This window comes from Saccharomyces kudriavzevii (genome assembly GCF_947243775.1).
Source record: "Saccharomyces kudriavzevii IFO 1802 strain IFO1802 genome assembly, chromosome: 14".
NCBI lineage: Eukaryota > Fungi > Ascomycota > Saccharomycetes > Saccharomycetales > Saccharomycetaceae > Saccharomyces > Saccharomyces kudriavzevii.
The window spans coordinates 649,427-665,130 of NC_079285.1; the positions used below are offsets into that span (position 1 = coordinate 649,427).

Consider the following 15,704-nt stretch of genomic DNA (forward strand, 5'->3'; position numbering starts at 1 on the left):
TAATGTTAATTTATTTATTTTTTTTTTTTCTCTTTACTTTACATGGAATGGTCCGTTCATTTCAGATTTTTCAACAATTTTTCTTTGTCATCGGTAGATAACATCTTGATAACTTCAGATAACCCATCAATGGCATTGTCGTGGTCGCTTCTGATCTTCTTAGCTAGATCTTGAGCAAACGATTCTAATTTCAAGCCCTTTAGTTTATCGTCGAGAGTCTTGTAGTTCTCCTCAATCCATGTTGCCACCTGTCTATCATTTTCATGATCCACTGAAGCTGGGTACCACGATCTGATCCTGGCAATCTTTTCCAATCTCGATGCTTCACTCACTTGGTTGCTCAATCTCTTGATCAAGTACTCTTCGTTCAACCTTCTTCTGAGTCTCCAGAAGAAGAAACGACGTGCTTCGGTCCACTCCAACTCCTTTGAGATGACACCCTTGGCTACCATACGTGAAGATCTATCATGCAGGTCGGCAAATTGAAGACTGATTTGTCCGTAAATTGGCAATAGTTCCCTTTCACGATCGGCCAATTGCTTGGAGATCTGTTGATGCAATTCTGGAGTCAAACCCTTGTTCGCCAATTGAGATCTCAATTCTCTGTATTTGTCATCCAATCTGTTCATGGTGTCCAACAATTTTTCTCTACGGAACTTGATACCCACCATACCTTGTGGCTCCAAAACACCGGCTCTAGCATTTACATCTGCATACATTTCCATTTGATCAGCATTGATGGTTGGATCAACAACCACCCACGAACCACCTCTTAGTTCACCAGTAGGTGGAATGTAGATCATAATTGGTTGCTTGTAGTCCACCAGTGCGTCCACAATGAATGAACCGTACTTCAAGACCTCGTTGAACATATCACGTTGACCACCAGAGAAACCCCTCCAGTTAGCCAAGATCATCATTGGCAATTGTTCACCATTGTTGAAATCATTGATAGCTTGAGCGGTCTTGAAAGCGGAATTTGGATGCCAAACTTGACCAGGTTCTTGAATCAATGTTTCGGCACTGTTTGGATTAGCTGGATCAGCTGGAATCAAGTTCTCTACAGTTCTGGTTTCAACACCAATAACACCCAGTGGAATACCGCCGAGACGAGCTCTACCAACAACAACACCCTTAGCCCATCCTGATAAAGTTTCGAAGAAGGATCCTTTATCAAACAGACCGTATTCAAACCCATTTTCAGTCTCACGACCTTCAATCATCCACCTAACATCGTAGCTTTCATCAGTTGTTGGAGTGAAATCCACTGGTCTGTCCCACGTATCTTTAGTTTCCAAAATTGGAACTGGCATATTACGCTTAGCTGGGATATAAGACATCCATTCTACAATCTTCTCCACACCAGCTAAATCGTCAACAGCAGTTAAATGCGAAACACCATTGTTGTACATGATTTGAGTACCACCCAACTGTAAGTTGGAAGTATAAACTTCTCTACCCAACATCTTGTTAATGGCCGGAGCACCAGTTAGAATGATTGGTTGGCCTTCAACTTGAATTGCTCTTTGACCCAAACGAACCAAATAAGCACCGATACCAACAGATCTGCAGGTGACCAAAGTAATGGTAAAAATGTCGTGATAAGCTCTTGATGTAGCACCGGCAATTAAACCAGAACCACGTAAACATTCAACACCTAGACCATCCTCAGAACCAATGACAGTTTTGATGATAAACCTTTCTTCACCATTTGTGACGGTACGTTCAGTAAGAACGGAATTTTCTTTGTCGAACTTCTTCAAAGTTTCCATACCCTCACTCGTTAAGTACAGATATTGGAAACCCTTGTCAGGGTTAGCGGCATCATTCCATGCAACCTGGAACAAGGGAACGATTTCTTCAGCCATACCGATTCTAGCACCGGAGTTAGCAGCCAAGTAAATTCTTGGAATACCACACTTTCTAGCATAGTCAGTAACTTTATTGAAGAATTCATCTTCTTGTGGACCAAAGGAACCAATCTTGAATGTGATATCATTAGCAACAACAACAAATTGACGGCCTCTTGGATATTCAGGTGTCTTTACAGTAATTTTGAAGGCAACCATACCAATAGCATTGGCACCAGGTTCTCTTTCCACTTCAGTCAATTCACCGTTTTCATCTTCAATCAATTCGTTGGAAATGAAGAAATCGTCAGTCAACTTAGTTTCTGAGGAGAAGCTTTTCCATTGAGAAAATGAAGCTTGACGGAACAATTCTGGGAAATCATAAACATATGTAGTGCCCATCAAGTGTGCCTTGTAACGCTTTGGTTGCAACCATTCCTTAACAGCGTAAGGGGTGGCGATAGGTCTTAAATGCATGGACCCAGGTTTACCCAAAGACTTGAATACCCATTCACCCTTTGCATTCTTGACTTCAGTGTACATTTCGGTCTTAATGACATAACCAGAAACGTTGTTGATCAATGCACGCAATGGCACTGGAGCGCCTGTTTGCGGATCTTTAATGATAATTCTAATCTCGGCAGACGAAACACGCAATCTCAATAATCTCTTACCAAATCTCTCCAAGAAACCACCAAAGGCAGCCTCAACATCCTCTGGAGAGATATCAAATACGGCAATGAAATTGATAAAAATATGATTCAAGTCAGAGTTTGAAGTGTCTGTGACTTCCAAGTTATCCAAGATATCACTCATCAATCTATTAGCTTCTGAAGTTAAATATTCTTGAATAGAAATATCGTCACGGATATGTCCTGTCCTAATAATACCCCTTGTAAAGAATCTCTTATCTAGAGGAGAAGTCTTACTGACGGCTTCATAGACATGAATGTTTCTATTATCAGTAAAGATTGGCTTGATATTGAAGTTAGATAATCTTCCTAACTCCAATTGGAAAGCTAAGGCTGGTTCAATGTGACGAATTGTTTCATTTTCGTTGTAGTTTGGACCATTGAACGTATAATACTTTGGATAGGAACCATCTTTGAAACCAAACATGAATGTGATACGACGAATAGCAGCATTAATTAATTCTTGCTTATTCAAATCTAAAATTTCTCTCAATCTTACCAAAATCTCATCCTCAGATTCAAAACCTTCCGTAGAAGCAACGCAAACGTTAGCTACATTACTTAAGGATGCAGAGCTACCGGAACGATCGGGAGCAGGACCATTGGAAGAAGCTTGGTGACGAGGAATAACTTCCAAACTCTGTGACAAAATTTCATCTACATCGTCCAAATGATCAACAGCCATCAGTATACCTTCTCTCAATGGAGATGATTGACTATTGGCAACGTATGACAAATCGGAAACTGAAACAGCTCTATTCATACCCATCTTAGATTTAACAGTTGGGAAGGTAGAGAATGCAGCTGAAGGCAGTTGAAATTTCCATTCAACGATTGGAACAGTGACACCTTCGTGAACTCTGATATCGCCGATAGTGTAGGCACGGTAAGCACGGCGAATATATACTTGAGCAGCAGCAGCAGTAACAACTGGATCTTGATGGGTTAAGAATTGAAGTAGGACATCGAACACGACGTAGTTAGAATCAATTAAATCCTTCAAGATATTTAAATCTGGCTCTGAACGTTTTGGATTGGATGAGCCATAAGCAACTTTGACAACAGAGGATTTCAAAATATGTTCAATTTGTTCAGTTCTTTCCTTAACGGATGGTAAAGCACCTTGAATCAAAATTTCTCTTGCTTGAAGAGCGACCTTGGCGGTAGCCTTAGATTCTAATTCAACGATATGTTGCAATGGACTAGAGAAAATCGCAGCCACCTTAGAAGATAATTTGCACAACGGCTGATAATGTTTCAGGATAGCTAAAATCAAGTTATTTTTGGCAGAAACCTTTGAATGAGACAAAACGGTCAAAGCAACTTTATCTAAATCTTTTGAGTTTTCATCACGCAATTTCAAGATGATATTTTCTTCGCGAACATTTGGACCATTGAATAACTTTTCAACTTCATAATACTCTTCTAGGAAATGGACAAAAATAGAGTGTTCATGAGCTTCCAATCCATTGGTGTATTTGTGAGCGATATCCACTAATGGCTCCACAACGGCTCCCAACAATTTGTCAGGATTGTATTCAGGGTTCTTGACAGCCATATCGATCAGTTTACCCAATTGTCTAGCTGGGAAGACAGCACCACGTCTCAAAGAACGCGCAACTAGTTCCTCCATCTGTTCATCCAGTTTAGCGGGCAATCTTGAGTGCAAAGCAGATACGTGTAATTTCCATTCGGAATAAGGCAGTTTTGGATTTCTCAAGACTTCAATCAATTGTTGTAAAGAAGCGTTCATAATAACTTGGTTATCATAACCCTTCAAGATGTTTTCCAAGGTGGACACTAATGACTTGAATTTATAAGCGGGTTTTGTACCTTCGATAACTGGAGAACCGAAATCTGGTAACATACCTTCAAATGGGAGAGCGTGTTTAACCTTGGATGGATCGTCAAGAGTCAAAATGGCCATGATATCACCTGCAACAATAGTGGAACCAGGTTGCTTTAGCAGCTGAACAATACCATTCTCTTGAGAAACTAAAGGCATTTGCATTTTCATCACTTCGATTTCCGCATAGGGCTGTCCCTTGATAATGTGTTCACCATTTTCCACCAAAAATTTAACTAATTTACCAGGAGATGGAGTACGCAATTGAGTTGGATCATTCTCGACTTCCAACAGGGTAGTCATGGAATCAACAGATAACCTAGTAGCAGCAACTTCTTCCTTCCAGTAAATGGTGTGTGATTTCCCACCAATAGCAATCAAAAGACCACCATCGGATAGTTGACGTAGTATGATATCACATTTGGAACCATTGATAAATAGCGTGTAACGGTCATTACCGGATTTGGCCACGGTGAATTTATATCTTTTACCTTCATGAATGAAATCCACGGGGAACATCGTTTGTAGCAGATCTTTGGATAAGACTTGGCCCTTTTGCAGGGACTCGATGTACTTGTGACGAGCTTCTTCAGATGCCAAGAAAGCCTTCGTAGCAGCACCGCAAATGACAGCCAGAGTAGGATCTGGTTTTTCAGCGGTCATTTTGTGAGTGATCAAATCATCCAACCAACCGGTGGTAATGGTATTGTCTTCAAAATCTTCCGTTTCCAAAAGTTTGATCAAGTATTCCACGGTGGTTCTGAAATCACCTCTGATGGACAGTTCCTTTAGGGCAACAACCATGTGTTTCCTAGAGGCTTGTCTATTTTCACCGAAGGCAAATATATGACCGAATTGAGAATCTGAAAAGGAATGAATATTACCATTATTACCCACGGAGAAATAACCCCAAACGTTGGAAGAGGAACGGAAGTTCAATTCATGCAAAGTACCACCAGATGGTTTGAATCCATCATTAGGATCTTCTGATGTGATACGGCAAGCGGTGCAATGGCCCTTAGGGATGGGTCTTCTTTGTTTCTTGGTCGCGTCTTGAGTCTTGAACTCGAAATCGATTTCCGAGGCAGAATGTGGGTTCATACCATATAGAGTTCTAATGTCGCTTATTCTATGCATAGGAACACCCATAGCGATTTGTAATTGGGCTGCAGGTAAGTTAACACCGGAGACCATTTCCGTTGTTGGATGCTCGACTTGTAATCTTGGGTTCAATTCCAGGAAGTAAAATTTCCCATCATCATGAGAATATAGATACTCCACCGTACCGGCAGAGACATAGCCGACTAGTTTACCCAGTCTAACAGCGGCCTTCTCCATTTCGTGAAATGTTTCAGCTCTGGCGATTGTCACTGGAGCTTCCTCAATGATTTTTTGATGACGTCTTTGCACAGAGCAATCTCTACCGAACAAGGAAATATTCGTGCCGTATTGATCTGCTAACAACTGGACTTCCAAGTGACGGGCTCTACCGGCCAACTTCATGATGAAGATGGGCGACCCTGGAATTTCATTTGCTGCCTGGTGGTATAGGGCGGTGAAGTCTTCTTCACGTTCGACTTGTCTGATACCTTTACCACCACCACCTTCAGATGCCTTAATCATGATGGGGAAGCCGATACGCTTGGCCTTTTGCAGACCATCTTCAGGGGAGGTACAACAACCCTTTTGGTAGATGTCATCGTCGACAGAGACCAGACCGGTTTTCTCGTCCATGTGAACTGTGTCCACACCGGTACCAGACCATGGGATACATGGAACTTTGGCACTTTGAGCGACGATGGTGGAGGAGATCTTGTCACCCAGGGACCTCATGGCGTTACCTGGAGGCCCAATGAAGATGACTTTCCTCTTAGACCGAGCCAATTTTTCGGGCAATAGCGGGTTCTCAGAAGCGTGACCCCACCCAGCCCATACGGCGTCTACGTCTGCTCTTTCGGCAATATCTACGATCAAGTCTACGTTGGCGTAGTTGTTGTTGTTGGTACCGCCGGGGACTTCGATGTACTGGTCGGCCATACGAATATACTCTGCGTTGGCCTCCAGATCTTCTGGGGTGGCCATCGCGACGAATTGAACGGTTCTGTCGTCGCCAAACGTCTCATACGCCCATTTTCTGACGGACCTGATCTCTTTGACAGCGGCAATACCGTTGTTTGCTATCAGGATCTTGGATATGACCGTGTGACCACCGTGGCTCTTAACGAAGTCCCTCAACGGGGACTCCTCTAGATTATCTACTGTATTGAGACCAATGAAATGGCATGGGAGCTCTGTATGTTTCTCGGAGTAGTTTGTGATCTCGTACTCCATCTTCTGTGGAGACGACTCGAATAAACTTTCCTCGCTCATAGTATTTTGGTTTTTTTGAATTTTTCTGCGCTGTTCTGAGGGGGGCGAAAAAAACTAAGGCAAAAACGAAGTGGTTATTATACTATTTTGTATAGTATCGTTTCGTTTCGTTTCGTATCGTGTCGTGTCGTATCGTATCGTTAAAAATACACGAATAAATAATGTGTGAGAAGCGAAAAGAGGAGTTTCTTGTCTTTAATTCTTGCAACTATCGGGTAAGTAAGTAGCGTTTTCTGAATCTGAATTCCAATCCAAAATCAAATAGTATGTTATTCAAAAATAGGGAAAAAGTGGGAGCAAAAGAGTCTGTAAAGTAGAATGGATAAACTTTCTATAAACACATGCACTGATCACTCACTGAGAATAAAAGAAGAATAGCACAACAAATATATATATATAGGAGATGCAAACAGCGATTGCAAATTAGGGAATTTGGCTTTGTTGTTTTTTTTATCTTCAGGCAAAAAAGTACCAAAGGGATAAAAGGAAGAGGAAAAAAGAAGAGAGCAGAAACAATTGTAGAACCGATAACAATTGAAACAATGATTGCACTAGACTGTAGTGTGCCGGATTACGACGGGGAGTGCTGTTCTTCTTATATATCTTGGCGCCGATTGAACGTATAGCCTGTTTCACCGAGCAGTAGAAAGAGTGGCCATGAGCGGTTGAATTTGGGACTGCGACTTGTTGGCACAACGAGCGCGCGGCCGGGCCATGTGAAATTTTAGCGGCGCAACGATTCGGTGGGCGGTGGAAATTGTTGGGCGTTGTTCAACAAGATGAAGCATTCCCCTTTGGATAACGTCAACGCATATCGGGCCAAGCTACAGGCAACTGGCAAGGGCGAGTGAGGGCGGGAAAGATGTGCCCGGAGTTTGTCGTTCTTGTTCTTGTGATGGTGGTGATTCTGGAGGGCATAGCGGCCGTGATGTGCGGACTGAGCTCATTGTGACGTCGATGCGTGCGCGAGTTCGCTGCGTCGTGGCTCGACGGACGGTTCCCCACCAAGCATAAATGCCATGGAAGATGCGGCACTTGCGCAACACTGCCAGGTACGAATACACGGCCAACATATGTCTGTGTTGTAATCGTTGATGCCAGAGCTCGGTGCAAAGTTACCCGGGTACGCAGCTGTCGCTGCGTACGGCTCGACCGAATAATCTGTATCTTTCTAAATCACTGGAGGAAAAGGGAAAACCGACGATTCTTGGAAAAAAAAAGAAAAATGCTGAAAAAAAAAAAAAGACACCGACAGAAAGAGAGAAAGGAACCTTTACGCAGAACAAAGGGACAGATTCTTTAGCACCGGATCAGTGAAGATAATACGTTACTGCATTTGCGCTCAGTGCAACACTCTCTCTTCTACTTCTTTTGCCTGTACATACTACACGTTATCACGTAACAATAGCAGATAGAAAAAAAAATAAAACAAAAAAAAAAGCCAAGAAAATATAGATATAGCTTTTAGCAGATCACATACAGACATGTCGTGGCTTTTTGGAAACAACACGCCTGCCGCTGACGAAACCGCTGCTGCGGGCGGCCGAGACACGTCCAAGCCCAAGGAACTGTCGTTGAAGCAGAGTTTGGGCTTCGAGCCTAACATTAATAACATAATATCAGGTCCCGGTGGGATGCATGTCGACACCGCCAGGCTGCACCCGTTGGCCGGCCTGGACAAAGGTGTGGAGTACCTGGACCTGGAAGATGAACAGCTATCCTCGTTAGAGGGTTCACAAGGTCTTATTCCCTCTCGTGGGTGGACCGATGACCTGTGTTACGGTACCGGCGCCGTATACCTGCTCGGGCTTGGTGTCGGGGGGGTTTCCGGGATGATGCAGGGTCTGCAGAACATTCCGGCCAACAGCCCTGGGAAGCTACAATTGAATACCGTGCTGAACCACATCACTAAGAGAGGGCCTTTCCTGGGTAACAACGCGGGGATTCTCGCGTTGAGCTACAATATCGTCAACTCCACGATCGACACATTAAGAGGCAAGCATGACGCCGCGGGCTCCGTTGGCGCAGGGGCACTCACGGGTGCCCTGTTCAAGTCTTCAAAGGGCCTGAAGCCTATGGGTTACTCCTCCGTAATGGTAGCCGCCGCCTGCGCTGTCTGGTGCGGCGTCAAGAAAAGACTACTTCAAAAAAACTAAGCAAAACAAGAACCTTGCTCTCTCTCTTTCTTCTCCTTTGCTTTTCCTCTTCCCACCCCCCACCCTCCATGCACTAGTGGCGCTTGTATATAGCATTCGAAAAATAATAGTACGTAACGCAGAAAATAGACCAATGAACCCGAGGACTTACCTAAGGAGAAAGGCAAAAACAAAAAAAAAGAAGGCGAAAGAGCGCAATTGTTTGTGTAGATATATATACATATATGTGCAACTAGCTGTGTGTAATTTGCTCTCTGTACTGCTAAGCTATTGTTCTAGTGGCCAATTAGAGGGAAACAAACCGCTCACCTCGGGTATTTCCCGAAACTGTCAGAGCCGTCTCGGCTTGTTGATTTCGCCAGGCAGGACCTGCCTGAAAGCAGCACAAAGCCCTGCGCCGTAACTGCCGTCACACCAAACAGCAGTCCCGCGGTGGTGCTTGACCCAGATGGGTGCCGCACAGAACCCGCAGAAACCTGCGCCGCCCCGGACGCAACCCTTGCTCCCGGTGGCAGAACAATCAGAAGATATATACAAAAAAAGAAAGGAATACACTTTCTTATTTCCCTTTTGACCATCTTTTGTTTTTCCATCGTTTAACCTGGAAAGAATGTTACCGCTATATATAACACCCTTTGTTGCACCTTTTGCTCACTCAACTCTTGATTAGCGCACCGATACACGCCAGCACCGCACAATGAAGATCCTGACACAAGACGAAATCGAAGCTCATCGTTCCCACACACTGAAAGGTGGTATCGAAGGTGCCCTTGCCGGGTTCGCCATCTCTGCTATAATTTTCAAGGTTCTGCCAAGAAGGTACCCGAAGTTCAAGCCTTCGAGCCTCACATGGTCCATAAAGACCGCCCTTTGGATCACTCCTCCCACGGTCTTGACCGCCATTTGCGCGGAGGAGGCCTCGAACAATTTCGACGCTACCATGTACGGATCCGGTTCATCCTCGGAAGACGCCCTAGACGAACATCGAAGATGGAAGAGTCTGAGCACAAAGGACAAGCTCGTTGAGGGCCTATCCAATAACAAGTACAAGATCATTACCGGTGCCTGGGCCGCATCGCTTTATGGGTCCTGGGTCATCGTCAATAAGGACCCCATCATGACCAGGGCCCAAAAAATCGTGCAGGCAAGAATGTACGCCCAGTTCATCACCGTCGGGCTGCTATTGGCCTCCGTCGGTTTGAGCATGTACGAGGACAAGTTGCATCCCAACAAGCGGAAGGTCAACGAAATGCGTCGTTGGGAAAACGCCCTAAAGGTCGCCGAAGAGGAGGAGAGACTCGAGAAAGAGGGAAGAAGGACCGGCTACGTCTCTAATGAAGAGAGAATCAACTCCAAGATCTTCAAGTCCTGAGCACTCTCAGCTCCCCCACCCCAACTCTATCTCTTCCAACTTTTATAAACTTCCCCACGAATACATGTATATATTCAATATATATAGACTAATATAAAAAAATATGAAAAAACGAAAAAAAAAAAAATCAACTCCAAATAGACCTACCCACTATATTTCCACACGTGAACGCTATAACTTTATATCGCTCTTGTCGGCGCCCCGCGGAGTTAACATTTAACGGCTTCCCGCGGAATGACCGGAAAAATTCCAACAGTTTTCTTTGTGAAGATAGTAAGCCTTCTTTTTCCCGGAATCTATAAGAGGGGACGTAATTAGCCGCTATCAACGTTGGTATTGCCACCCAGGTACATCACGTCAGCAGAAAGCAACTATAACAAACACAATCATGGACAAGAAGAAGGGTCTACTGGAGAACGAGCAGTTCCTCCGCATCCAAAAGCTCAACGCTGGCGATGCCGGTAAAAGACAGTCCATAACAGTCGACAACGAAGATGAACTCTATGGGTTGAACTCTGCCAGCAACTCGCCTGTTGGGGAGCACACTACCACCACGGTCACACAGAACCACAGCGTCGTGGCTTCGAACGGAGACGTTGCATTCATTCCGGGAACCACTACAGAAGGTGACACCGAGACCGTCACTCAAAAAGTGGTTGAAACAGACGAGCGCGTGTTCAAGACCCATGTCAAGACTCTGAGCTCCAAGGAGAAAACACGGTACAGGCGCGGGTCCCCCAACTTCACATCGTACTTTGATGATATGTCATTTGAACATAGGCCCAGTATATTGGATGGGTCCGTGAACGAACCCTTTCAGACCCAATTCGTGGGCCCCACTTTGGAAAAGGAGATAAGAAGAAGAGAAAAGGAGCTCGTGACCATGCGTAGAAATCTGCATCAACGGGAATCCTCTTCGGATGCCGTCGCCTCACCGGAGAAAAATGACAGCGCCGCTTCCACTGCCGCCGCCGCCGCTGCCGCCACTAAAGAGACAGTCGTCACCGTCGAGACTACCGCACTCTCTTCCAATTTCTCCGGGTTGTACGTGGCATTCTGGATGGCAATTGCATTTGGCGCTGCAAAGGCCTTGATAGACTATTATTACCAACACGATGGCAGTTTCAAAGATTCAGAGATCTTGAAATTCATGACGACAAACCTGTCCACTGTGGCTTCGGTCGACCTCATAATGTACTTGAGCACTTATTTCGTCGTTGGAATACAATACCTGTGTAAGTGGGGGGTGCTGAAGTGGAGCTCTACCGGCTGGATCTTCACCTCGATTTACGAATTATTGTTTGTCGTGTTCTACATGTACTTGACAGAAAACATCCTAAAATTGCACTGGCTATCCAAGATTTTCCTCTTTTTGCATTCTTTGGTTTTGTTGATGAAAATGCACTCTTTTGCCTTCTACAACGGTTATCTATGGGGCATAAAGGAGGAGCTACAGTTTTCCAAAAGGGCTTTGGCCAAATACAAGGATTCTATAAAAGATTCTGAAGTTATCGATGCTCTTGAGAAGAGTTGCGATTTTTGTAGTTTTGAATTGAACTCTCAATCATTGAACGACCAGAAGCAGAAGTTCCCCAATAATATCAGTGCATGCAATTTTTTCTGGTTCACTATGTTCCCCACCCTAATCTACCAAATCGAATATCCAAGAACCAAGGAGATTAGATGGATCTATGTGTTGGAAAAAATTTGCGCCATCTTCGGTACCATTTTCCTAATGATGATCGATGCGCAAATTTTGATGCACCCTGTCGCTATGAGAGCGGTGGCTGTACGCAATTCAGAATGGACCGGCATATTAGATAGACTATTGAAATGGATCGGATTGCTCGTTGATATCGTTCCGGGCTTCATCGTGATGTACATCCTAGATTTTTATTTGATTTGGGATGCCATTTTGAATTGTGTAGCGGAATTGACAAGATTCGGCGACAGATATTTCTATGGTGATTGGTGGAACTGTGTCAGTTGGGCAGACTTTAGTAGAATTTGGAACATCCCAGTGCATAAGTTTTTGTTAAGACACGTTTACCACAGTTCAATGAGTTCGTTTCAATTGAATAAGAGTCAGGCAACTTTAATGACCTTCTTCCTGAGCTCCGTCGTTCACGAACTGGCCATGTATGTTATCTTCAAGAAACTGAGATTCTACTTGTTCTTCTTCCAAATGATGCAAGTGCCATTGGTAGCATTGACCAACACTAAATTCATGAGAGACAAAACCATAATTGGAAATGTTATTTTCTGGCTTGGTATTTGCATGGGGCCCAGTGTCATGTGTACGCTGTACTTGACATTTTAAGGTATTTTGGAACATAACTGTTGAATCTCTCTGATTTCCCCATTTTTTTTTTTATTCACAAGTGTTTTTATATCTAAGGTATATATGTATGTACGTTTTCAAATATAGAATATTGTCGTTTATTATATCGTTCATCTGTAGATCTCATCAAACGGTCTTGTATCAGCAAAACAGCTATCCCAAATCTCATCAACAACTTTTGCAGCATGTTCCTTACTTTTACAGTTGGGGTTCCCCGAAACACTGATTATAGCTCTTCTCCTCACGCAATCTTGATGGCCTCTGGCCGCATGAAATCCCGTACTAAACCCTCTTCTCTTGAATTCTTCCCAAAACCTACATTCCCCACTCAATGAGGAAGCCCTGATCTCCGAACATGCATGGTGTTTCAAATTCAACCAATCTACCTGCCATTTCAAATCGTCGAAATGATGAACCAGCTCATGCGACAGCGTGTCCTCTAAGTGCCACTTATCACGTAGCCTATTCTGACACAACAGTATCCCCAATTCAGGGTGGAAGCCTCCACCCTTCCAATCAGGACAGTAATCACATATGATCTTGGATTCATCAAACTTGCTATCGCTACCTTTATTTAGTTTTGTGATAGCCTGCACCATGAAACGAACTGTGGGTGAGTATTTTAGCATCCAATCTCGATATTCATAGCACCTGAGGCATTCCTTTTTCAACGCTCGAACTTTAGAGTCTTCCTCGTATCGGGCCTTTTCCTCCGGTGTGAGACCTAGACCAGTCTTGTACTGCATGGTTCGTCTCCACCACTCAAAACCGGTCCCACTCTCGTTTGTACCCATGTCGTGCGAAAAAATTGGTCTTGAATGGCTTCTATTTAGTTCTGCCCCACTCCAAGAATCTGTTTCACTTCTGTTCTCTTTTAGTAGCTGTTATTTGGTCCACATCGTCGTAAGTGATAAGGTTGTAAAGTAGTCGGAAAGTGAAAAAAATGGGAACTATTGGAAAAAAAAGTATGATAACACTATTATTTCTTCAGAAAGGTACGAAATTGTTGAACATAGAAAAATAAGATTAGTCGCCGCCCCTCCTCCCGTCTTGTCCAGCATGTCTAGTTCAATCTTCGGCCCGCTTTTGGGCCTTATGGAACGTGTCAATTCGCTCAATGCGCCCTACCAAGCATTGTCTTATGAAGAACAAAAGGCCATGACTATTTTGCAGAGAGTCAAATTCTATAACTGGACTTTCGAATTATGTGCCCTAGGTGTGTTGTTTTTAGTGTATGCTTTCTACAAATTCGGTAATTCCGTTAATTTAAAGCGCGGAGGCCAGGTCTTCCAATCTTTGCATTCGTTTTTGGCTAACGACCTGAAGTTCTCCCGTGTGGGCTTCAATATAAATGACTCTAAAATTTTTACCGTGGAACATCAAAACACATGGTTCTCCTCCTTTGCCACCGGTAGATCTGCTATCAAAAGCGTCAATTTGAACCTTCATTTAGTGGCACGTAGCAACCCATTTTCTATGTGCCTGGAGTATCTGCTTGGATTTTTTTTTGCAAGTATGAAGAGTAAGCAGTTAGAAGAATTCGTTGAAGTAGTCATCAAACCAAACGGTATCTATGTGGCCAGCGAATCTGCGCACGTTAACAAGAATGCACAAGAAGTTTTGACTAAATTCAAATTTGTTACTTCCATTGTTAACAAAGAATTCATGAATCAAGCTAGAGCTGAAAATTACTTTTTATCCATTGCACACACCAGTGAAAACGATAAAATTCCTAACAATTTCGTTTACATGTCCGATGTCAACCAATTATCAGGGTTCATGTTGCATTACTCCAAACCTTATGAAGTCCTTTCTCAAGCTGGCAACTTTTTGAAATTTATTGGTTTCACTGACCTTCCCATCAACGCCCCACACGATGATAAGGAATGGGACAATTCAATAGAATCAAAAGCCATTATCCGTTGCGCTGTTCCTCAGAACGAAAAGGAACTGAAGTTGTTAAACCAAATCATTGCCCTAGTCGTGGAAATTTACGACGGGTGCACTCAAGATTTAGTCCAGAAATCTCCAAACCTATTTATCACTAATGATATCTTGAAGAGGACTACCAATTTACGTCAACAAGAATTGAACAAGATCAGAAAATTTATGAAAGAAACTGAATTGGAGTTGGCAAAGGAGAAAAAACTGGAATTGGAAAAGGCCAAGAGACGCCAATTGAAGGCTTCTGGTGAACAAGAGAAGGTTGATCAAAAGATGAAAGAAAAGAGAGAAAGACGTCTCAAAAACAAGCAAAGGGCAAGAGTTCAATAAACAAGTGCGTTCTGTTGTTCTTCCCCTTTTTCATTTTGTAATCCACTTTGCTTTTGGCATACGAAAGTTTACCACGTATCCATAGATTTAAATAGTAAATATGTACATTGATATGTAGTTTTTTGAACTATCTTCATATTATTATTTATGCGTTTGACTATCTATGTACAGGTGTGTGCACTATCTGAATATATATCTTTACGCTAATCACATATCTAGACCGGGAATTTTGACCTCTTCAATAGTAATTTCAGAATCCAGTAGACCTTTCTTCTCTTCTTTTGGATTATCTTGCTTCTCGTCGCCAAAAACAGATTGTTTCTGCGATTTAATCCTCTTTTGAGCTTCCATTTCTTGATATTTGGAGAGTAGTTGGCGGTCCTCGGCTAATTTCAACTCACGTGCCTGATACGACCTCAACAGCTCCATATCAACGTCACGTTCTTCGTCAAGTATGTACTTCGCACCGTTGAAGTTATGCAGGTAGTTCCTCATTAAAGATGGTTTAGCTTTCGTAACTTGTCCTTTAAATAATTGGAATCGCGGGAAGTCCTTCAGCACCTGGATCTTCACCCTATGGGTTCTTTTCGTCAGGGCACTCAGACACACTTGGGTCGAACGAAACATCTTCAGTCGACTGGCTTCTTTGTTTTTTTAGCTGGCTCTCTTGTATGTATATACCCTGGGGACAACCCTTTGAGTTTTAGTTTTTCATCGGAAAGAACGAATGGATTAAAATTCATCGTAATAAACAAAAAAATAACGTAGATAGACGTATTGGAACAAAAGCAAACCTATAAAAC

The 15,704-nt window shown here is 43.3% G+C and overlaps 7 protein-coding genes across 7 annotated transcripts; 4 read left to right on the plus strand and 3 right to left on the minus strand.

Moving 5' to 3' along the window:
• Nucleotides 1-56: 56 nt before the first annotated feature.
• On the minus strand, nucleotides 57-6,758 carry ACC1 (acetyl-CoA carboxylase ACC1; the record flags this gene model as incomplete). The annotated part of the gene is made up of 1 exon (XM_056230939.1): nucleotides 57-6,758. The coding sequence occupies one exon, from the start codon at nucleotides 6,756-6,758 to the stop codon at nucleotides 57-59; it is 6,702 nt and encodes a 2,233-aa protein (XP_056084807.1).
• Nucleotides 6,759-8,242: 1,484 nt separating this feature from the next.
• TIM23 (protein transporter TIM23) lies at nucleotides 8,243-8,914 on the plus strand (the record flags this gene model as incomplete). The annotated part of the gene is made up of 1 exon (XM_056230940.1): nucleotides 8,243-8,914. One exon carries the CDS (start codon nucleotides 8,243-8,245, stop codon nucleotides 8,912-8,914), a length of 672 nt encoding a protein of 223 aa, XP_056084808.1.
• Nucleotides 8,915-9,611: 697 nt separating this feature from the next.
• RCF2 (Rcf2p) lies at nucleotides 9,612-10,286 on the plus strand (the record flags this gene model as incomplete). The annotated part of the gene is made up of 1 exon (XM_056230941.1): nucleotides 9,612-10,286. The coding sequence occupies one exon, from the start codon at nucleotides 9,612-9,614 to the stop codon at nucleotides 10,284-10,286; it is 675 nt and encodes a 224-aa protein (XP_056084809.1).
• Nucleotides 10,287-10,674: 388 nt separating this feature from the next.
• On the plus strand, nucleotides 10,675-12,606 carry ARE2 (sterol acyltransferase; the record flags this gene model as incomplete). The annotated part of the gene is made up of 1 exon (XM_056230942.1): nucleotides 10,675-12,606. The coding sequence occupies one exon, from the start codon at nucleotides 10,675-10,677 to the stop codon at nucleotides 12,604-12,606; it is 1,932 nt and encodes a 643-aa protein (XP_056084810.1).
• A 131-nt stretch (nucleotides 12,607-12,737) lies between these two features.
• On the minus strand, nucleotides 12,738-13,421 carry ATP23 (putative metalloprotease; the record flags this gene model as incomplete). Its single annotated transcript, XM_056230943.1, has 1 exon — nucleotides 12,738-13,421. One exon carries the CDS (start codon nucleotides 13,419-13,421, stop codon nucleotides 12,738-12,740), a length of 684 nt encoding a protein of 227 aa, XP_056084811.1.
• A 265-nt stretch (nucleotides 13,422-13,686) lies between these two features.
• SKDI14G3410 (uncharacterized protein) lies at nucleotides 13,687-14,901 on the plus strand (the record flags this gene model as incomplete). Its single annotated transcript, XM_056230944.1, has 1 exon — nucleotides 13,687-14,901. One exon carries the CDS (start codon nucleotides 13,687-13,689, stop codon nucleotides 14,899-14,901), a length of 1,215 nt encoding a protein of 404 aa, XP_056084812.1.
• Nucleotides 14,902-15,108: 207 nt separating this feature from the next.
• On the minus strand, nucleotides 15,109-15,528 carry MRPL50 (mitochondrial 54S ribosomal protein bL9m MRPL50; the record flags this gene model as incomplete). The annotated part of the gene is made up of 1 exon (XM_056230945.1): nucleotides 15,109-15,528. The coding sequence occupies one exon, from the start codon at nucleotides 15,526-15,528 to the stop codon at nucleotides 15,109-15,111; it is 420 nt and encodes a 139-aa protein (XP_056084813.1).
• Between the last annotated feature and the right edge of the window lie 176 nt (nucleotides 15,529-15,704).